General features: G+C 37.7%; 1 protein-coding gene across 3 annotated transcripts; it reads right to left on the bottom strand.

Moving 5' to 3' along the window:
• Positions 1–1,798: 1,798 nt before the first annotated feature.
• Positions 1,799–22,411, bottom strand: LOC121511155 (high-affinity choline transporter 1-like). 3 transcript variants are annotated; one of them, XM_041789741.1, is made up of 12 exons: positions 22,072–22,411; positions 18,488–18,565; positions 16,397–16,467; positions 16,111–16,278; positions 14,313–14,561; positions 11,491–11,607; positions 10,394–10,549; positions 10,117–10,265; positions 9,854–9,997; positions 9,304–9,457; positions 7,475–7,692; positions 1,799–2,954 (listed from the first exon to the last, which is right to left on the bottom strand). In XM_041789741.1, exons 5-12 carry the CDS (start codon positions 14,494–14,496, stop codon positions 2,391–2,393), a joined length of 1,686 nt encoding a protein of 561 aa, XP_041645675.1. In that variant the 5' UTR covers positions 14,497–14,561; positions 16,111–16,278; positions 16,397–16,467; positions 18,488–18,565; positions 22,072–22,411; the 3' UTR covers positions 1,799–2,390. The 3 variants fall into 3 exon arrangements, with proteins under 3 accessions (XP_041645675.1, XP_041645676.1, XP_041645674.1); XM_041789742.1 differs by lacking the exons at positions 18,488–18,565; positions 22,072–22,411 and having other exon boundaries at positions 16,397–17,920; XM_041789740.1 differs by lacking the exons at positions 18,488–18,565; positions 22,072–22,411 and having other exon boundaries at positions 16,111–17,920.
• Positions 22,412–24,077: the final 1,666 nt, after the last annotated feature.

Here is a 24,077-nt window from a genome sequence, read left to right as displayed (position 1 = left end):
TGAGGTTGTCTGCCACCTGTGCGTCAGGTGATCAGACGGAGAAGAAGAGTAAGAGAGAGAGTGCTGCTGTGCTCCTGTTAGTGTATGAGTAGGCTATTTAAGACAATAACAGAGAATAACTGTCTCTACAAAATGCCAATTATGCCTCATATCAATGAACATGTGAATTTATACCTCATTATTGGATTTAACAACAAAGAGATTCTCTCGTTGCCACATAAACACACAGTGTCTATGATTCGCTGTTATTAATAACAAGTTTCGACTTTTTTCTCATCATTTCGACTTTAATCTCGAAATTGTGTTTCAACTTTATTCTTGAAATTTTGACTTTAATCTCGAAATTTCGACTTTAATCTTGAAATTTCGACTTTATTCTTGTCATTTCGACTTTATTCTTGAAATTTCGACTTTATTCCCGTCATTTCGACTTTAATCTCGAAATTTCGACTTTTTTCTCGTCATTTCGACTTTAATCTCGAAATTGTGTTTCAACTTTATTCTCGAAATTTCGACTTTAATCTCGAAATTTCAACTTTATTCTCATCATTTCGACTTTAATCTCGAAATTTCAACTTTATTTTCGTCATTTCAACTTTAATCTCGACTTGCCCAAAATTATTTTCTCCATCAGAAATGACCCTAATCTGCTTCCATAATAATTCTAATATTTTACCTGTTAAACCAATTATTTTCTATTTTATCTCGTATTTTCTACCCCAAACTTTGACTTTATAATCCCATAGTTTGATTGTTTGGACTCACAATTTAAATTTTTGAGTCATAATTTGACTTTTAATTTCATGATTACAAATTTGATTTCATACTTTGGCCTTTTAAACTCGGGAGTTTGACTTTCTTATTAATATATTTGTATTTAAAAAACATTATTTTTCAATTTCAGTTTCATGTTTTGGCTTTTTTGAACTAATAAGTTTACTTTTTTCAGATTGTGAGCCTTTAAACTTATCTTTTGAACTCTTTAAATTTCAAAATCAATGATCATCAGTGCCAAGTTTTTCTCAGGTTGTATTACTGGTGAAATGAGGTTGACAGTTTAGGGTTAAAAAGGTGACCCTGTTAGGCCCTCAGGCTAGACCTGAATTCAGAATCTGGCCCCTGCTGTGATTGAGTTTGACACCCCTGCTATAGACAGATTCAGACACTAAATTGTGGATAACTGTGGTAAAATGGCATTCAGTAAAAAAGTAAATGAATGATTTGCAGCAGATGTATTAATATTGCAACAACACAGGCCTAGAGCTATGAGTTGTTTTGCTCTTTTGGTATTTATGTTTCATGTTTGGGTGTGTTCTGTACCTCTCTGGTGTTGTTATATGAAAAGAAACTCTTTACATATGATTGCTTTTATTGGTCCTCATTATCAATTGTTTGTGTTTATCTGTGTGCATGGCTGCTGGTATCAAAACACTGTCATTTCCAAAAAATAATCTTTCGCACAAATCAGTTTGAAAAGGAGAGCACAATTTTTCATGTACACCTTTTAAGAGTTTGACAAAGTATAGTTTAGAGTTAAGTTTTGAGAAACTGAGCTACAGTTCTTGAATATTTGTGTAAATGTCAGTATAAAAACCTACTGTCTGTTTTCATGTCAGCATTTTAGCTTTCTAGAATAATTCACATTTTAATGTAATGAACTTAATAAAAAGTGAGGGGAAAACAGTTACTGTTAGTCATTGTTAAGACAGAAATGAAAGAAGACTTAAAAAACAGATAAACAATGAAATAACAGATTGCAAGAATAATTTATTGGTAATTAAAAATAGGGTAAGAGGGCTTTGCCTGTTTAACTTTTCTACAAGAATTTAAAAATCTTGCTACTTTGGTGTTCTCTGTTGGCAGTTCTTGGCATTTCAACATGTGGGAACCCCTGCTTTCAACAACTTTGAAAAGAAGTCCAAATTCCACTCATGAAATCCTAACACTGCATCAGGCGGACTGCAGGGGTTGAAGATTAGATCCAGCACGACCCCTGCAGGCTGAAGGAGGCAACTGGAAGTGTGTGCTGGTTTAGGCTTGTACAGGTGCATGTATGGATTTACAGTTTCATGAAAATGTGAATGATTCATGAGCTTTAAGCTGCAAACATCATATTAAAACAAAATAGTCTTAAAATATTTTACTTTATATGAGAAAAAATCTATGGAAGCTTCACTTTTTTAATAAAATTATGGTGGGAAAATAGTCAACTTTTTCATGATATTTTAATTTTTCTAGATGCACCTTGCAAATCAGTGTAATGGATTGTATGACTTGATACACATGATAATATGTTAGTTTTAACTGATTATTTCAAAACATTTTTCTTCTTTCTCTGTTTTTGAGGCTGCCACTAAGAAAGTTAGTGCATGATGTTACTAAAAACACTTTCACTCAGAGTTACTGGTCATCACTGGCTCTGATGCCTCGGCCTGAAAATTGTACATCTTCAGTTTCTCAGTCTCATTTGGTTCTGTGGCGCCATCTCTTGGTGTCAGCTGTTGTGGTGAGAACTGTCCTTTCACTTTGAAGACATCCCACCTCTCAGGAAGCAGACCTTTGTTGAAGAGCACCGAAGCCAGGTAGGAGAAAATCAAGATGGCGGCAACCATAGAAAGCATGCAGATGGTCTTAACTGGAGCGTACTGGACATAAACACCGTCCTCAAGAGTGCATCCTGGGAAGTGTATGACTGGTGCTAATCCCAGTGTCGGGTCCCCACTGAGTAGTCGTAAAGAAATCCCCACAAGCAAACCCATAACAGCCCCATAACCATTGGAGATGTTGAAGAAGAGGACACAGACGAGTTGAGGGAAGATAACGATGTAGGCTGCTTCAGCACCAACAAACCAAAATAGTAAGATGCTGTTTTTCAGGATGGTGAGTGACGTACCGACAACGCCAACTACCACCACAGCAGCACGGATCACCCACTGAATCTCTCTGTCTGATGCCTGGAGAAGAAAGAAGAGATAAAGATTATCAGCCAGAGCGCAAATGACTGAATAATGCTCCACTGTACTATTGTCTTATTCATTTTCTCTCTATGTTGGTGATCTGGCCGTGTGTGCGTGCTGCTGACTATTCCACCAGGTCACCCTTGTAAAAGAGATCTCGATCTCAATGGATCTTTATCTGGTTAAATAAATGTTCTTCCTCATATTACTTTATACCATTCCAACAAGACAGAGCTACATTTTTCCTTTTCAAATGAATGACATATCTCAAGAGTGGATGGACAACAGTGGCGGCTGGTCAATAGGGGCAGCTGGGGTGCTGCAGCCCATCACTCTTACCAGAAAGAAGTTACCAAGTAAAATTTTAAACTTTTGTTTGAAATACAAATATTTAAATTCTTCACAAATAAACTCCCATTTACTTTTCTTAATGACTATGACATATTTAAGGATTAATCTGATGTGCAATAAAAAAAGGTCAGTTAGAAATGTTTAATGTTACTTCCTGTTTCATGTGTGCATCTCTTGAGCACCTGCAGCTTTCCACTGACTGCTGTTACAAGTTGCACATGTGCATTAGAGAAGTTAAGAGCCCTAAAGCGAACAACTAACCACTTGCATGTAGTTGGCAGCAGAGAAATATGTTACACTAACTGAAGCGTACAAAGTAAGTCATGCAGTAAAGACAAACTTTCTGTGAGAAATCACATCATAAGCTGTTAGAATAACTGAGATTATAGGATCACAGCAAAATGCAGGAAGAAAATTCAGTCAAGTCTTTAAGAATAAAGCCTTTGGAGAGGAGAAGCTTAAAGGTCAGACCTGATCAGCCAGACATCAACATGAATCAACAGACCCGTAACGGGAGAGAAATTACAGTCGCTCTTTGCTGCTTCATCAACCAGGTAAATACTTCACGTTTTCAGAGAGCCAGCTCTTTTGGCTCGGCTCCCAAAGAAGAGCCGGCTCTTTCGACTCCCGAACGACTCCTTATTTAGGAACTTTTGTAGCCCTATATTCTGCCTTAACTTCGCAAAAAATAATGATTAGTGTGTTGAAAACCTTTATGCATTCAGTGTTTTTATGAGAAGCCTTATAATTGCCTAATTTTGTGCATTCATTCTGTTACAAAACCATTCCCAGGTTTAGCATTTAAATTCCACTGGTTAGGGTTAGAATTAATGCCGAGCGGATGCAGACGCGTTTGCACATGTGCAGTACAGTTCCAGGACGGATCGGGTAACGACACCTCCCTCTCTGTTTTCACATAATGGTATAATCCTTTATCCCACATGAGATTGTCCACATGGCTGCCATGCTGGCCAATCAAAATAAAGTTCTGACCAGAGCTGGGGCAGAGCACTGTGAGAAATAAGCAGCGAAAGGATAAAAAAACTGGGAGTCGGCTCTCACTCTATGCGAGTCGGCTCTTCTGATTCACTACAAAGCATCAGCTCTCAGAGCCGCAGCTTTTGCGCATGACCCATCACTAATACATACAGAGAATATTTGTTACACAGCCTGCTATCTCTGCTGCAGCAGCAGGTCCTTTGGTTCTTATTTGCTGAAAAGTAGCTCATGCACACAGTGTTTTCCCGCAGAATTGATTTGCGGTTTATAACACTAACATTTAGCATGGTTAAGCACAGGAAGTTAAACAAAACGGTATTGGATCAGTGTATAAACTCCTGCATTTTAAGCACTAGCCTATCAGATATATTTCTGATACTGTTACAGGAATAGGAACCACAATCACTGTTACCTAGCCAAAGCTGAAGAAGTAAACACAAGGCTTACTTTATCCTACATCAGATTAGCATACAAGCTAATTTTATTTTAACAGCAAAGCTGACAAAGGCAAAACAGAGGCTAAGAGACTGGACGTACCCTCTTTAAACTTTCTAAATAATGTATTGCTGCTGGAGTCCCGTGTCCGCATGTCTATAGCCAGTGGTGGACAGTAACGGAGTACATTTACTTGAGTACTGTACTTAAATACATTTTGTCAGTATTTGTACTTTACTTGAGTATTTGGTTTTTTTTTAACTTATGACTTTCACTCCACTACATTTCAAGGACAAATATTGTACTTTTGACTCCACTACATTTCTAGGAGGCTTGTCATTACTCCTTCCTTTTAGGTTTAGCATAGCTTTGTAGTCAGATGTTGGTGTTTTTCTTTTCTGAAATGCAATTTGCCACATGCTGTGCTCCTTACAGAAGGGAACCAATCACAGTCAGCGCTCACACCTGGGATGGATTCGGAGATAGGTTGCATCATCCTCACTCTATGTAGCAAGCTCTCCTGCTTTCATTCTGAAAATACTGTAGTTTCTTTCCTTTGATTGGATTTATTTTAATTTTTATTTTATTGGGTTTGTCTTGCTGGAAGAAGTATTGTTGAGCCAGGTATTAAGCTCCCCCATAGTGAATGTGTGAGAAGAAAAAATAAGGCCCTCCTGTTTTTTTTTTTTGTTTTGGTGGGGATGTTAAAATAAAAAAAATAAATGACAATAGTTGTCATTATTGTTTGTGGTTGCATTTTTGTTGTGAAGGTTTTACAGGTGTTTTTATAGACTTTTTGTCCCAGAGTTGATCTACATGTACAGTTGCAAGAAAAAGTATGTGAACCCTTTGAGATTTCTTGGATTTCTGCATAAATTGCTCATAAAATGTGTTCTGATCTTCATCTAATTCACAACAATAGACAAACACAGTCTGCTCAAACTAATACAACACAAAAAATGATATGTTTTCATGTTTTTATTGAACAAAACATCTAAACATCCACAGTGCAGGGTGGAAAAAGTATGTGAACCCCTAGGCTAATGACTTCTCCAAGAGCTAGTTGGAGCCAGGAGTCAGCCAACCTGGAGTCCAATCAATGTGATGAGATTGGATGTGTTGGTTAAAGCTGCCCTGCCCTATAAAAAACACACACCAGTTCTGAATTTGCTGTTCTCAAGAAGCATTGCCTGATGTGAACCACGCCTGGCACAAAAGAGCTCTCAGAAGACCTTTGATCAAGAATTGTTGACTTGCATGAAGCTGGAAAGGGTTACAAAAGTATCTCTAAAAGCCTTGATGTTCATGTGTCCACGGTAAGACAGACTGTCTACAAATGGAGAAAGTTCAGCACTGTTGCTACTCTCCCTAGGCGTGGTCGTCCTGTAAAGATGACTGCAAGAGCACAGCGCAGAATGCTCAATGAGGTGAAGAAGAATCCTAGAGTGTCAGCTAAAGACTTACAGAAGTCTCTGGCACATGCTAACATTTGTGTTGACAAATCTACAATAAGTAAAACATTAAACAAGAATGGAGTTCATGAAAGGACACCACAGAGGAAGCCACTGCTGTCCAAAAACTCATTGCTGCACATTTGAAGTTTACAAAAGAGCACCTGGATGTTCCACAGCACTACTGGCAAAATATTCTGTCCATAGATGAAACCAAAATTGAGTTGTTTGGAAGGAACACACAACGCTATGTGTGGAGAAAAAAAGGCACAGCACACCAACATCAAAACCTCATCCCAGCTGTGAAATATGATGGAGGGGCCATCATGGTTTGGGGCTGCTTTGCTGCCTCAGGGCCTGGACGGATTGCTGTCATTGACAGAAAAATGAATTCCCAAGTTTATCAAGACATTTTGCAGGAAAACTTAAGACCATCTGTCCGCCAACTGAAGCTCAACAGAGGATGGGTGATGCAACAGGACAACGACCCAAAGCATAGAAGTACATCAACAACAGAATGGCTTCAACAGAAGAAAATACGCCGTCTGGAGTGGCCCAGTCAGAGTCCTGGTCTCAACCCGATTGAGATGCTGTGGCATGACCTCAAGAAAGCGATTCACACCAGACATCCCAAGAATATTGCTGAACTGAAACAGTTTTGTAAAGAGGAATGGTCCAAAATTCCTCCTGACCGTTGTGCAGGTTGTACAGGAAACGTTTGGTTGAGGTTATTGCTGCCAAAGGAGGGTCAACCAGTTATTAAATCCAAAGGTTCACATACTTTTTCTTGCATCTGTAAGTCAGTACATCATTAGGTGGTTTCAGAGAGTTGCAAGGTTCTGTTAAAGCATTGAGAAAACAGTACAGCAATGTAATATTAGAAAATGTAATTTGTACTTTTGAATACTCAAGTATTTTTAAAAGTAAGTACTTTAGTACTTCAACTTGAGTAAAATTTCACTGAGCAACTTTTACTTGTACTTAAGTAAGATTTAACCATGAGTATCAACACTTTGACTCAAGTACTGGAGTTGAATACTTTGTCCACCGCTGTCTATAGCGTATCGAGTACAACTCTGAGGCAATATGAATGACGGAAGCTTCAAGGCATGTGAGCCAATGGCGTTCCAGAAATTATGCAGTGGCATCAGGGGTGGCCAATCACTGGCCACCCTGTCCACCCCTTTAAAACCGCTGCTGGAGCCGCCACCGGGACACACCATACTATAGTCAGTTTTTTGTTGCTTTAAAAATCAAATACTGTACATGCATGTGTTCTACCTGAGGCCTCAGGATGCTCTTGTATATGTTCACACTGAAGACAGAAGCTGCAGAAAGCAAAGCAGAGTCAGCCGACGACATCACAGCAGCTGCCACACATCCAATACCAAGGATGGAGATGAAAGGTGGAGTGAGGTGCTGCAGGGCAAAGGGAAGAGCTAAAGCTGCTTCTCCACGTTCAAATGGAGATGGAGAGCCGTAGGTGGTCAAGTTCCAGTCTGAGACATGAGGGAAAACAAGGCGGAGCTTTGAAAAAGTGCTACATTATGGTTACACATCTGGATCACAAACAAGATGGACTAAAATATGATCACCCTGGTGGTCCCTCTGTCACTGCTCTCTCCTACTGTGTTAGTTAATCACAGATGTGTTGCTGCCATAGAATTCAATATGAGCTTATATTTTTTATGAAATGGTAAAATATCTTAGTTTTGTAGCAGCATAGAAATATATCTATTTCTTTATGCAGTGAGCTGCCTCACTTAATAGAGAACCACTGCTGGCCAACTGCTGAACTGAGAGGGGGTATTTAAGCGGCGACTCTCCCCCTGCTTCCTCCCTTTGCATTCCTGTCTGTGTCACTTCCGGGTCAGGCGTTTGCTGTGTCAGGTATGTTTGCATTGGTTTACCTAGCATGTTAGTTGGTCTTCTTGACGATATACTTATACCTTTTATTTTGCGCTGCAGAGCATTTGGTGTGCCCTGGGTGCGTGCGTGTCCCTCTCTGGTTTATCGAGGTGAGTGTCCTCTCTCTCTCTCTGTGTTGTGTATGCTTGCTAGTAGCTGGCTAATGCTAGTGTGGTCGTAGATGAGCTGCTGGTAGCTGCCTGGGTCTCTCTCTCCTTCCCTCCTCTCGTTTGGGTGTGTGTCTGCTGTTGCTGAGAGGTATGTAGCGCTACTAACATAGGCTGCAACCGCATCATTGTCAGCTAGTAAGCTGGTAAGCCTCAGCACCTGATTAGGTCCTTCCCTAGCGTCCCCTTGTGTGAATGGTGTTTTAAACTGACTTTTAAACTACTGATTGTAAAATAAAGTTTCTACTGTTATAACTTGAACCACGTCTCACAGCCTTGAGCGTAATGAACCTGTGTGTCTTGTCTGGAAGGGAAATAATTCTCTGAGTGAAACTCCCAGGGTGGCGTTGTCTTGCAACTAAAAAAAAAAAAAAATCTAACTTGATTGGATAACTTTAAAATCATTAAGAAAGTGTTGTATTAATCCTTCCCCACTCGCTGTAGCTTGCCACAGTTTCAACAGCTGATATTTTTTTTTTTGTTTAAGATTTATTTTTGGGCTTTTTCAGGCTTTTATTTGACAGAGGAAGGACAGCGGCTAGATTGGCAAACAGGGAAGAGAGTGGGGAGAGACATGCGGCAAAGGGCCACAGGCTGGATTTGAACCCAGGCCGCCCGCGTACATGGGTAGTGCCTTAAACCACTTGACAATCTGTGCTCCATCTGATATGTTTTTTATGTTTTTATGTGTAAAATATATAGCTATGAGACCTGTTTTTGTTTACATTGACCCAGCGCCCCATTGTTTTTGGTAATGGAGTTGTACATTGTTATAAGTATTTGCTGATAGTGTCTTCACAAACTGTATTTGCACATTAAAATACTTAAACAGTGCATTTGCAAACACACACATGTACTTTAAGACTAAGCGTTATTGTGATGGCCAAAAGCTTTAAAAAACAGGTTTGTCCTTTAACCTTTCCTTGTATTACTGTTTAATCACAGTTGGAATGAGAACATTGTCACAGCATCCTCAACATATGAGCAAGCTTTCAAAAATAATTACCCAGAGAGCTGATTCAAAGTCCATCTCACCTGTGGATGCAGCTCCTGCCCCAAGCAGGATGGGAGGTATCCCGAAAAAAAGAAAGATGAAAGCAGCAACAAGACATGTGATCTTGGCTGTGGCTGTGGAGGAGGCTGACAAGGTCCTCTGGTGTAAACACTGGTACCCCAAACTCCCCAGTGCCTGAAAGTCAAATGGTGTGTCTTTCATTCAGCTTTGTGTGATAATATGTAATAAAATTCATCCCTGCTACTGGCACATTAAAATAAAAAAGACCCTTTGAAACCACAGTCTGTCTCAAAAATGAGCTTGTATTGAAACAGGTTTGCTCCGTCTTCAATCAATCATCAAGGTTGTTATTTCTCAAGGCAGGTCATTAAGTACATTGAGTATGATTTCCACAAGATCAACTCAAATTGGGTCTCAGAGACTCACAGACTTAAAACCTATCAACATAACTGTTGTATGATTTGTGCTGTTTAAATTAAAGGTGTGATGTCTGCTAAAAGCTGTCAGTATGCTTTACAAGTTCGACAGTGAAACAGATTCAATATAAAATTCATAGTGTTGCTTCCTTACAAAGAATAAGAAATCATCAGCAATCCTCCAGGCCGTTTTCAGTTCTGGCGTTCCAATCCAGGGAGCGTGTAAGGTGTTATTCGTCAACGTCTGACTGATGTCCAAGGTGGATGGGTTCATCAAAACAAAAGGAACACAAACCCACTGCAGAGATACGTAACCATGTTAATGATAACTACAAAGTTTATCCTGTGTGTAAGACTATTAGAACATTAAGAGGAGCCAGACATCTCTTATACTGAATACAATTACTGCAAACTCACCAAACCGAAGAAAATGAGGAAAAGCTGTATAATATCTGTGTAGGCCACAGAGTAGAGGCCTCCCAGCAGCGTGTAGATGATGGCAACAGCAGCAGAAATCCAGTTGCAAACAGCAAAAGGTAAATCCAAGACCACATTCATGATTCCTCCTATACAAAAAGATCATCGAAATAAGCATTTAAGTTTTACAAGTTAATCTTTACTTCACAGTTTAATTAACACTATGTGTAAAGAGGGATTTCCATCCATCTAGAAGAAAATGCTTACAAGTACACACCTAAACCAATCAGTGTTGAGGGTACCCACGTCAGATCAACAAAAAGTGAAACCAGGCTCAGTCCAGCTGTTAGTGATTTTCCATACTTCATGTTGAAAGGGTCCAACATCGTTGTGCAACGTCTTTCTCTCATTGGCTTGGAAAATACCATTCCAGCTTGATCAAGGACAAGGAGTAAGTGATTAATGTTACAACTACTGAATGTTAAAGCAGAGTCACATTTTAGCAGAGGTAACTCGTGGTGTGCATATTTCAGCCATGTAAACCACAGAACATGTCTTCACAAAAACTTATGAGAAAAAATTCCAAGTGAGAGATCATCTTGTCTACTATCCAAAAATACAAGAGCTGGAGAAACATTTGTGAAGCGCTTTTTATGCTTTTTTTGTTTCCCTACATGCCAGGGACAATCTTTTTTCATTCAGACTCACTATTTTCACTGGAGTCGGTCTCCTGTTTCTTGAAAGACTCTGACACCATTACATGAGGAGTAGAAACATTAACTTTTCATCCTATCTGGTCAAGATGAGCAGACACAGGTCTCTTGAGTCATTTTGTTGGTAAGCTTTAAAATTTCCCCAATTCACAACTGTACATCTTTAGTAAGCTCCCAGCACTTTCAACTCCAGTAGATCCAAATTAAGACTACTGTTACATTCAAGAATTAGAACTTTTTATTTGTGGGTATGCTGGCTTCTGTTGTATTGAGCTAACAGTTTGAAAGTGTTAACAAAACTGGATCACTATCCCTAAATGTCAAAAAAACTCCCTAACTTCCCCTCACAGAAGTCTAATTCATCATCTATTGTGGAGACTGCTGGATGGTTGGAAGGGAACCAAAGCTATGATGCCTTGGATTAATGTCTTTTAACACAGCCTCTCTCTTTCAAGGAAATTAATTTACTTATTTTCTAATCTATCTGCTGTCAAGAAACACATCAGAATGACTGGAATGGTTCTATTGGGTTAAGTGATGCCAGGTTATGAGGGTGCCTAAACAATTTCCAGTCCACAGAAATTCTTGTTTTTTCATCTCAGATATTATCTTGTTGGATTTTTGTTATTATTCATGCAAGAATAAAGAAAAAAAATATTACCAATGATGAAAGATGAGCTGAACGCAGTGTTCATCACAATGGCTGTAGTCAGTCCCATAGAGGGCGTGTACACCATCTCAGCAGTGCCGACGATGAATCCTCCTCCAACCCACGTAGCTGCAAGGTGGATTTGTAAGACATTTATACATTTATAAAGATCCAGCTATCCTCATTATGACCAGGTGTCTAAATTTGAAGTATAAAAGAATTCAATATTCAGTATGTTTTACAGACCCTTTATTTAGTGAGACATGATTATCTTCCTGTATAACTCAGTCTTTTGCCTTCTCAGTCTAATTTCTCTCTGCCATCTACGAATGAGAATGCTTTGATTAATTCTGGCTTCTGGACCAATCAGTGCATTGACACACTCCTTTAAACAATGTGAGCAGTCAGAGGAGCGCTCAGCAGCTAAACATCCACATCTGCAGTGTTGCCTTCGGGTATCAAAGCCTTATATTCCTCCTTATTTAGCACTAAGTATCAAAAAATCATCTGGACTTTTACGTTTTCTTTTCCCCACAAAGAGTTCAGGGCCAGAGACGATTCATTAAAATGAACTGTAACTGTTAATTGTTACTACTACAAATCAGATTTCACCAATCATATGCCTTCAGATGTATTTGCCTCATGACGTTTGTGTACACATCTGAAGACTGCAACTCAAAACAGAAAATGGGAAAAAGTGAAAAGAATGAAGCACACACTCACAAATATTTAGGCCTCATGCATATAAAATTTCCATCCATTTGAATTACTTAGGGGTTAGGGTTAGGGTTAAACTTTATGTGCTGCATATTTGTCACTTAAATGTAAATGAAACAATTAAGAATTTATGTAATAATATTATGTAATAATACCAATAAACCCAATGTGTTCTGAATGGATGAGCATGGATATACTGAAATCTATATGTAAACCTGATGTAAACCATTCTCATGAATTTTAACTAAATGAATCTTGGTTGATCCACAGCTCATCATATTTAAACTATATTCATATGTTTTAACTGATTAAATGTAATTGTTTTTGCAATTAACAAATTAATGCAGAATTTAAGGAATTTGAATAAATAAATTCTAAGAATTGAATCATTTAAATAAAATCAAATAGATGTAAATACTTAAAAATAAACTGTGCCGTGATTCATTTTTCTGAGTGCATGATCAGATGTTGTCACAGGTTTATTTTCATTTAAAAAACTATACTGGTAATAAGATTTATTTATAGGACAGGATTTCTGCTATTGGCGCCACTGCTTTCAGACAGGCCTGCCCACAGAATTGACCACTGAAAAACCCTGAGAACGGGCCCTCCCCAGTTGGGATTTGTTCATGATATCAGTGCACATGGGTTGGATCTGTAGAACTGGTGCTAGCGTCCTGGCTAGCCTTTAATTCATTTTGAAGCTGAAACGTTTGTCAAGCAGTGATGTTAAAATTATTATTTGTGCCACTTTTTAACCTCTTTTCCTCACTGTTTCTGCCCATTTTGCCACATTTGTTTTTACATTAAACATGTTTGCCACTTTCAGTCATCCATTTTGCCCCTTTTTTCACCATTTTTACCACTCATATTGCCACTTTTTTTCCTTTCTTAACCATTATTTTCTGCTTTATTCTATTTTTCATCATCTCTTTCTGCTCATTTGAGCCACTTTTAACCATTTTTTGACAATTTTCATCTTTAAATTATTGAATTATTTTTCCCTTAAAGTTATTACAGTTCCTTTTACTCTACATTCTGGTGGGACATTTTTGCAGCTATGAAGTCTGACACTACTTTTCAAATGGTTTAGTCAATGTGTCCATCCACATTGTTAACATTACCAAAAAGAAGTAATTCTGTTTTAAGAGGGTGGGTTATATATTATATTACACAACAGCAGAAATAATTCAAATTAATGTTTATTGCTTTGATAAGAGTGGTTATTACTCAGGCTAAATATAAAATATGGTTATGGCCCATGATATTCCTGAGCTACACTGGTCCCCCATTTGGCCGGGCCCAGAAAGCTGCTTTAAGGTAACAAAAAGCACACTGCTTGGACACATTTCTTCTAAGCTTCTTGAGCATATCTTTTGGTATATTATCATTGAACATTGGTTAAATGTTAACTAAATCATTTAATCATTAACCAAGAAAAGCTCTTTCACTGTTTCAGAAGAAAATATGTTTAGTGCAACAGACTTTAAACAGGGGAAAATACTTCAATCTGAGGACACTGAATTAAAAATATGGCTTTTTTGCTATTCAATTAGTTTTTGTTTTCCATTGTGGACAACTTAATAAGACAGAATATATTGCGCCGTTATCTTTCATTTGTATTGTAACATAGAGGCTTTTTTGAGGCATTCAGATTAAAACTGAAAATAAATATGGGGATTTTATATCAGCTCTCTGCTTCTGTTTGGTCAGTAGTAACTATGCAGGGGATGCATTTAAATGAAAATGTCATTGTATTGTTTATTTTGTTACCACTGCAGCATGTAACAACAAATGACAAAATGCAATCAGGCCATTATTACAAAATGCAGCAGATTATTTCAACATGCAGTTATTATCACTTAATGAGGAAAAATATATGGTGTCAAAGTCTTATATATTACTGTGTTTTTACATTGTGCATGGTACAGATATTAAAATGCCTTTGTTCCTTCATAGACATTTCAATGAATAAAAACATCTTTTAAGGTAGTGCCAACTTTTCTCTCTGATTTTGAGCTCATTCAATTTCCCAAGACATGTAAATGCATTTTTCAAATCTCTGTGTTTGCTTTTTATGTTGCTGCCATTCTCATTGTCAGCTGTGCTCTCCTCACCTGTCATTGTGAAGATTCCCACCACCAAGCTAATCCTCCGGTTTCCCAGCAGGGCCATATCCACTCCAGTGGCTGCACTTTTCTTCTGCTCCCTTTTGGATTTGAAAGAAGCCCAGATACCGGTTCCTAGAACCAGCAGGTAGAAGAAGACCATCGCTACCACTCCTGGGACATTGACAGCCATGATCAAACTGGTGGACTTTCCTCACTCCATGTGAGCTGATGTTTGACTGATTGATTTAGTTCCAACTAAAGACAGACAGAAAAGCAAAGTCCTTCTCCTCATTTCACTTATTTTAATCTTTAAATGGCTGCACTGTAAAAAATGTCTGTAAAATTGACAGCAAAATGATGAAAAATCACGATATAATTAAAATGTAAATAGAAAAACAAAGAATCACTGTTTATTTGACAGTTATGTTTTGTAAAACAAAGAACTAAACAAAACTGTTATTTTCAAAGCAAAATAATGTGAAAATAATCAAATTTCTTCACTGTAAACCCGAACGAGTTCAAATACTCAAAATATTTGTCGTAACCGATTACGTAAAAGTTTTTGAGTAGTGGAAATAATTTTTTGGAGTTTGACTGAACTTAAAAAATATACTTTCAGTTTACTCAAATGCCTTCTTGATGTTATCTTAATTTTTAAGTTTAGGTTAAGTTTAATCTTAGAGTTTAACCAACTCAAATTTATCAACCTGTTTAAAATGTGTATATATATATATATATATATATATATATATATATATATATATATATATATATATGTATATGTATATGTATACATACATATATGTATACATACATATATATGTATACATATACACATATATACACATATATATATTAGACATATATATACATATATATACACATATATATGTATACATATATATACATATATATACATATACATATATATATCTCTCTCTCTATATATATACACATATATATACATATATATACATATATATTTAAATATATATATATATTTACATATATATACATACATATATATACACATATATATACATATATATACATATATATATACATACATATACATATATATATCTATATATATATCTATATATATATATATATATATATATATATACATATATATACACTGCACATACACTGCAGGTCTTGAAGAACTCAAAGTCACATTCTCGCAGTTATGGTGGGAGAGCTCGAAGGGCTCATGTGTATATCGTGCTGTTCCTTTATCAAAAACAAGAAGTGAAAAAAATCATCTTAATCTGGGGGAGACTACATTAAGCTTAACATTGAATTACTTGTCTGCAGCATCTCAAAACCAAACTAGTACATGACCTATAGAGAACTATGTTTAACTAACAACTCAAAAAGAGGGTTTAAGCTGATGATAAGTTGTTAGTTAATATTAGAATTGTTTACTATTGCACTACTGTTGCAAGGACAGGCAACTTGACTCTTGTAGAGGGTGGACCCTTAAGAAAATAGTTGGCAGTCCTGTTATTACTGCTGCTGGCAACCATCACTTTTCCCAACAGGTTAGGGTCTTCCAACTACTAGTGTAACAATGCTTATGAATAATAAAGAATATCAGATTTTTGCAAAACACCAGTGTGGATTCTCTGACTTGAATTATTTGCTGAGTGAATCCCAAGAAAATTACTTATTCAAATTTGCTTGTAAATAGCTTTGAACATTAGAGAAAAAATATACATTTACAACAGACAGGTCCTAATCTGAAAAAATACATATTAGTATAGCAACAGCGTGCTGATAGCCCAGTAATTCTTCAACTTACTTGCTGGTCATAAATCCTTAGAATTTCCTGCAACGCCTCAGCTGTCTTGCCAGTCCGGGAAGCCTTCTGCCTAAACAAGGCAAGCAGTTGCGGTGTGTGTCTGTCAAGTTCACAGTAGAATGTGTTGCGTAGGTTCACATTTGTGATGCGATGGAACTCAGCAAACACCTGGGGATATACAAACAAATGTTAACGGATTAGTGCATAGTTGAAAACCGTTCAATTTAGGAATATGTACTTGTCTCGAAAAAGCATGCTCTTTGTGATACATGAATACAGTTTTTACCTGTGACTCCATTTTCAGGGCTGGCCATCTTTCCAAGAAGTCCCTCACCTGTGGACTTCCCTGCAAAATATCTTGGCGACAAAGAGCAAAGGTTGTCTGCATAAGCTTCTCAATCAACATCTGATTTTTCTCTGTCTTTTCTACTTCTTGAATGATGTCTTGTCTCATTTGTTCCAGAGACTGAGACAGAGGACTGGCTTTCTCCTCTGGGAAAGTCCGGTAAGTAGTTTACTTCAGCACGTCTGGCTCTTTTGATATTAGAGTGGGGATGTTCATTCTCAGGGTTGGTATGGCTTCTCCTGCCTGTGTGGATGGACACCTCGGCACACCCTGTTCTAGCCAGCTTTGTCCGATAATTCCCCATCTTGAACTTCAAGCAAACCTTCCATCCATACCATCCGTTCCTGCTTCCAGGTTCGCGGAGACATGGATATGATGTAACCAGAGCTTCAGCTGCCATTCCCACCTCCCTGTCACTTGGATATGGTTTGAAGTTGTACATCTTTTCTGCCATGTTTTCCAGGATGTTGTGCTTTTGGGACCTTGTCAATTTCACTGTCTTTCCAGATCGTTCGAAAGCAGTGTTACCTTCACGAAGTACGTGCTCAACTTCAAAAGAAAAAGCAGGCAGAGGGAAACATTCTGGCCAATTCTTCTGACGCTGCATTAAAGGAACGTGTGGGGGGATGTCTGTATCAGAACTTGCAGTTGAGCTGGCATCTGTTTCACTGACAAGAATGTTGCTGTCCATAACAGCACTAACTACCTCATCCAAAGTCGTTTCACTAACAGTGACATCATGAATCTGTAGGACCTCTCTTACAGTCTTTTTGAGAAGAGGTTGAGACAAAGAAAAAATCTGAGTCAGATGATCCACTATTTCCTGAGATGCCATGTCAGACACATGAAGGACACTTTGCATCTTTAGGAATAATGATGCCAAGTTAAGTCGTAAAATATCAGTGTCACATTGACTCTCCACCTCAAGGAGATCTGGTTCCTCTGTGCTTTCCCACTCAATATTTACTTCACCAACACTTTCACCATCAGTAGTTAGGACTTGGTCACAAACATTTTCTGCTGCAAAAACTCTAACATCAAAGTCTGAACTCTCTCCATGGTATCTGCTTTTGTGTGCATTAAATGATGTGTATGCATTTGTGCTGTAATTACAGTTTCTGAAAGGGCATATAACCATCTTGTGATTTCTTAAATGACCTCTCAAGTGTCCAAACAACGTTGCCTTAGAAAATGGCTTCTCAAAGTCACACAAAGGACAGGTGAAAAATGCATGTGCTGCCTGTACTCTGTCAGTTGCATCTAGTCTGTCTGTGTCATTATGATAACGTGACAGATGGGCTTTCATTGCATTAAATGACTGAAAAGTGCAAATGCAACTGCTGTAGAGACATGGCAGAGGGCTGACTCTTGAATACTGACTATGTTGCAAACGATAATGCCTAAATAACTTTGCCCGGGTATCCAGGGATGTAGAACACAGTTTGCATCTCCAGTCCATGTTAAGCCTGCAATTAAATTAAACATTTTTTAAAAATGAGCAAGTGTTTGGCTAAGCCATGTAATGACAGAGTACAGGTGCTGATGCAGTGAGTTCAAATTAAAGAAAATGCTAGATTATTGCAGCTCAAATCCAAAGCACATCCTCTGTAACCCAGTTTTTTTAACCCCATCACTGTTTAACGAACAGCTGGGCTCATTTATTTTTCAATTTTTCAATATTAAATTCAGTTGTTGGTATGAGCAGAGGAGACACTTTTTTTAATAGAAAGAACAATCAATGAAATACTAATGGTGTAAAGCACTTCAAAGTACTTTAAAAAGGTAAAATATCTCAAATCTATTCAGTGTAAAAAGGCCTACATCTGCTATTTTTAATTTATAATAGATATTTAATTATGCAGAACTAATGAAAATTCAAAAATATCTTAGATAATTGTGGTGTTGCTCAATAATTAGTTCGGCCCTGGGAAAACAGGTTGAAGAAAAAATTAATGCCATTAATTCATTTAATAAAACATCATTATCTATGCTTACTTTTATTTTGTTAGTTTTATAAACAATCTGACTTACCAGCTTAAATGATGCTATCAAGTGAGTCAGGTGATTGTGGGAATGATGACATGGCCTTTAGCAGCTCTCTCCATATCCCTTATGTGCCAAACATAAATGAAAAAAGTTTTACGTTCAATTTACAAATTAATAGCCATTTAAAAACTGCATTCAAAGTACATCATTCTATTTTTCTGACTACGATTTACACTTAGTGTCTTCTTAAAACTGCAACATTACTATTGGTTACCTTATATTGCTGCAACAAATTATACTTTCATGAAATTGTGTCAAACATTTTTTTTCAAAGAACATTTTGTAAAGGTGTAAACTCAATTATTGATCACTTGGCAGGGTTCTGATGAGAACATTACATTGAACTTTACGTGTTTCTGGTTTACAAAGACATCTCTTCATCAAGCAGTTCAGCTCCTCAGACCATAACTACAGTACAGTTTCAATGATAACTCTCACTAGTAAAAATGTTTTGTCACTGTCACAGTGAAAAGTGACCTTAATGTTAAGAGTAAAGATGATCACTCCTTTACTGGGACAACACAAAGCTGTGGGTTTACATTTCATGATCTAACACTTTCGGGCATTTTTCTAAATATTTTTTCATAATGTATCTTACCGAGTTGTGTTTGGAGCTGGAAGAAAGTCACTACTCCCCCTCCTCTTCAGCCTATTTCTTATTTCTAAGTTCACTAAAGGTGTATATCAGACATTTTTGTCCTTGTTTTGTATTTTAAACTAATTCAATAAACAATACTTAGAGTAACATAAATAAAAGAAATTTACAATGCCATCTAGTGCACCCTTATTTCAGTTTGATGGTTAAGGCGACATGAAACTTTTTTTCTAAATGACGTTTTTACACATGCCTCTGTACACATAAAACTAAAATCTGGCTTAACCGACATCTAAAGGGTAAAGCCCTACGTGCATGACAATATTTTGTCCAAATTACTTGGCTATTCCTCCAAAATTATCAGTTTTGGAATCCTGAAACCAAAAACATGCCCCGTGTAAATTGACGCCCAGGACTGGTGTAATAACTGGACTAGGGCTATAACAATCAATTCTTTTTGTAATCAAGTACTCTATTCATTCTTCTATTAATCAAGTAGACAAAATAAATCATTTTAACATCCTCTACTTTATGCGTGAATGTAATATTTCATATTCTAGCAAGAATAAAGCTCCATCACTCACACGGTGGTCTGATGATGTCTGAAACTGGACTTTTACATAAGAGGAATATGGTCTATTTTTCAAAGAGTGTTCATTTTTAATTTTTGCAACCACATTTTTATTTATGAGTTTATCCACCATAAAAATCTGACCTTTACAAACCATCCACTGACATGGAGAACACATTTTAAGGGATAAAGCTGCTTGTGTGACCTGTTGATTCCTGATTGTATGATGATGAACTTTGACCTATTTGACCTCTGTCTCAGTCACTGTGTCGATAACGATTCTCTTTACTTAATGTTAATTCATTATCAATATGTCTTATTAAATTATTCGGGATGCTGCAACTTTTTAGCAATAACGACTTCAGAGCGCTGAATTTTAAATAACTTCATTACATTTATAACGTGTTCGAGCGAGAGAGAGAGAGAGAGAGTACCAAAACAGAGTTGTATAGTGTAGCCTGACGGTGTTGTGTGAAACCGTCAGGTAAATCAGTGAAGTTTATGAAATCCCCTGAAGTCTGCAGACACACTCACCGCTGTCTCACAGTAGTGATGTGCGATACCACTGATTTCCTTTCCGATCCGATACCAAGTAAAATTCAGGCTGGTATCGCCGATACTGATCCAATACCGATACTTGCCGTGAATTCTTAATCTTATTTAGGTTCAGCTATGTGTGTAGACTCTCAAAACAGCCTACACTAAAACTAAAAAATTAACAGTTTTCATACACTTGCCATTTCATATAAAAAGCTATGTTACTCATTGAAATTGCTATTAAAATACATAATTTAATGACAATAAAATAAATGTCACAATAATTGCATAAGTTCATCACTACTACATTTCAAAATATTCAATTAACCATCAGTCAACACAAATGAGACTGAAAATAATACAAGAAAAATATTTTATAGAAACAATGTTATTATCTATCTTATTTATAAAATGTTTTTCAGTTTTATCTTAGCTTTTTTTTAGCTCTCAATGGCTGTTTTATTGCAAGTATAATGTATATTTTAGCAACACCTAGCCTATGTAATCCACTTCAAATTTTTTACTTTACAGGTAGCCTTACCTGACTAAATCTAGGCCTACTGAATAGATGTGAGCTGATCTCAGGGACATAGATTTTTACTCAAAGCTGAGCTCATGCAGTTGTTTATTGTGGCAATTTATTTATTTCATTACTAATTTAATAACCATATTTATATTAATGAACATTTGTACAGAATAGGATTCTGTAGCTTTAAGAATGCAGGGAACTCCCGTTGTTTGATCATTAAAATAAAACCTAAGTCTAGTAGACAGACGTATATCACTACACATCTCCAACAGCTCCTTATTCTTTCTGTACCTGGATAGTTTCTGCCTGCAGCACCGGGACTCCGAGAGTGACGTCTGTCTCGCCCTAGCAGCACCTGTCTCTCTCCTCTCCTGCTCTCTGGATCGCCTCATCATATTCTGTTTAGGGTTGATTCTCTGATGTTTAACTGTCTTAATACTTAACTGTCTTCTCACATACATCACGTGCCGCGTCTTTGCTGTTTATGGAGCTGAAATATGTCCCCACATGACTGCGTTTTAAGGAGCAGCAGCCCGTTGTGACCAGTGACGCTCTTATAGAGCCGTATTACGCATGTGACTGACAGGCGGAAGAAGAAGTAGTTCCTACTAACTGGGAATCATTACACAAGTTTGCGATAGTGTTTTTACTCTCCACTGTATTCCTGTTAACGGCAAACTACACATTTGTCCACATTTATTAAAATATCGATATTTTTGTATGAGAATCGATTCTAAAACGTAAGACTCTGGTATCGGAGGTATCGATCCACACATCACTTTCTCACAGCATCGAGTCATGCATGCAGCGCTTAAACCCTGAGATGTGCTAATTTTTCCCACGCAGGCATAGTGCCATATTTACCACGAAGCCAAGGCCAGAGAAAAACGCAGGACGAGTGCCTATCAATATCACTGCATCAAATTCTCTTCCCTCGTGATTTTCACCCCTAGCATCATGCATGTGCGGAAGGCACGGTGGAGGAGGACTAGCTGCTGCGCTGATTAATGACAACGTTGCTGCCGTTTGGAAACAAAGTTAACTCAAAGCACTGATCTGCTGGCGTTACAGCCTCAGTGCGGTGGATTTTCGGTGACCGTCTAACTGTAGGAGCTCATTTAAGTCCATAAATTTGACCTAATTTCCGTTTGACGATGACTTTGTTTGCGTCCCGAGACACTCGCGGATATAAACATTACCTGTCTTTAGCATTCGACCAAGTAACAGGTATTACTCCGCCGCCGTCCCAGTAAACTTGCGCGGTACTATTCTACGTCCTGTTAGCACTACTGCGCCTTTCAACAGACAAGAGAAGTTTGAGAAACATTCATACTCACCACAGGAGAGCGCTTAGCATAAGGAGCAGCCCCAGACTCAAAACAATGCAGCTGGTCGAATGAGTGATAACGGCCTCAGTCACAAGCATAAGGACATGCTAACATCGTTGCTAGCTTGCAAGTTAGGCGCCAAGTGCCCCGAACTGATGTTATCCGATTCCACTGCATTCACCGAGTACAACACTGATACCACTGGGTCCTTGTATATACAAGGGTTTACAAATGTTTTAACTCCTTAACTTGCAAACCCGTGAGTCTCCACCAAGCATAGCCGTTGAGTCGTCAAAATGCGCCAGATTAAACCACGCAGTGACGTCGATGACGTCACCACGCAGCGTTCTACCCTTTACTCAAAAGATATAATTGAAAGACAGGCATTAACTCAATAGTATTGATCCACTTCAAATTAAAAGATCATAACTTACTCAGAAAACTTAATAGTTTATAGTTTTTTTCAACTAAAGAGCTGCTTTTGAGTTAACTGGCCGTATTGACTTTGAGTTAGTAATACTGTTCGGGTTTACAGTGTTTGTTAAATTTACAGACTGCTGTAACTTTGACAGAGAAAACCTGTAATGCAAAAAAACAAAACTATTAAGTTAGAATTACAGCACTATAGTGTTAAAATAATGGGTAATTCCTGTTGGGAGCTTCATCTTTACAGGGATAAACTGTAACATGTAAGTAATTCATGTTATGTACCTCTTTAAATAGTATAAATATGGTCAAAAACTGGAAACTATCATAGAATTTTAAAAGTTTTTTTTTTTTCAACAAACTTGCAAGAGCAAGAGAGGACAGATGAACCGACAGAACTGTTAATAGTTGGCTAAAGGCTCAAGCAACTTATTTGTGTTGTTTTAATCTCTTATACCCAACTTATAATACTACTTTGATTAACTAAAACAGATACAACTGAATTCACATTTACTTTACCTAAAATAAAACATAAAGCAGGCCAACTTTAGCCAGTCCTGGTTAGAATTAAATAGTTAACTGAAGAAAGGACATCAAATGTGTCTGAGGCATCCTGTTTTGATATATTTATCACAATTCTCAAAATCCTAATTATTTGTATATCCCTAAATAAAGCTAACATTTATAATTTTCACAACTTTATGTTTCTCATCAAAAACTAAAGATTCCGTAACTTGATCTGTTGTTTGAACACATCATAGCATTTTTTTCGACGATTTTCAGTCGCCTCTCCTATGATGGAGTTGACATTGAATGCATCATATGCAACGTCTTTATCCATCCATTTCCTACACCCCTTATTCCATTCTGGGTCGTGGGGGGGGGGGGGGCTATAACAGCTGTCATTGGAAGAGAGGCGGGGTACAGCCTAGACTGCTCGCCAGTCAATCGCAGAGCTGACATCTAGAGACAGGGCTGACATATAGAGACAGGGCTGACATATAGAGACAAGGCTGACATATAGAGACAGGGCTGACATATGGAGACAAGGCTGACATATAGAGACAGGGCTGGCATATGGAGACAGGGCTGACATACAGAGACAAGGCTGACATATAGAGACAAGGCTGACATATAGAAACAAGGCTGACATATAGAGACAGGGCTGACATATAGAGACAAGGCTGACATATAGAGACAGGGCTGACATATAGAGACAGGGCTGACATATAGAGACAAAGCTGACATATAGAGACAGGGCTGACATACAGAGACAAGGCTGACATATAGAGACAGGGCTGACATATAGTGACAAGGCTGACATATAGTGACAAGGCTGACATATAGAGACAGGGCTGACATATAGAGACAAGGCTGACATATAGAGACAGGGCTGACATATAGAGACAAGGCTGACATATAGAGACAGGGCTGACATATAGAGACAAGGCTGACATATAGAGACAGGGCTGACATATAGAGACAAGGCCGACATATAGAGACAGAGCTGACATATAGAGACAGGGCTGACATATAGAGACAAGGCTGACATATAGAGACAAGGCTGACATATAGAGACAAGGGCTGAC

This window comes from Cheilinus undulatus, linkage group 6, assembly GCF_018320785.1.
Source record: "Cheilinus undulatus linkage group 6, ASM1832078v1, whole genome shotgun sequence".
In the NCBI taxonomy this organism is placed as follows: domain Eukaryota; kingdom Metazoa; phylum Chordata; class Actinopteri; order Labriformes; family Labridae; genus Cheilinus; species Cheilinus undulatus.
The sequence above is the reverse complement of the archived record's forward strand: the minus strand, read 5'-3'. Positions and strand labels throughout refer to the sequence as shown.

Bases quoted from the DNA above. Each gene is read 5' to 3' on its own strand.
- LOC121511155 (XM_041789741.1), bottom strand. From the start codon at position 14,496: ATGGCTGTCAATGTCCCAGGAGTGGTAGCGATGGTCTTCTTCTACCTG. The intron at 10,550-11,490 runs GTAATATTTTTT...TCCTTGATCAAG, and splicing joins CAGCTCATCTTTCATCATTG to CTGGAATGGTATTTTCCAAG. The intron at 9,458-9,853 runs GTAAGGAAGCAA...TTTGACTTTCAG, and splicing joins CTGATGATTTCTTATTCTTT to GCACTGGGGAGTTTGGGGTA.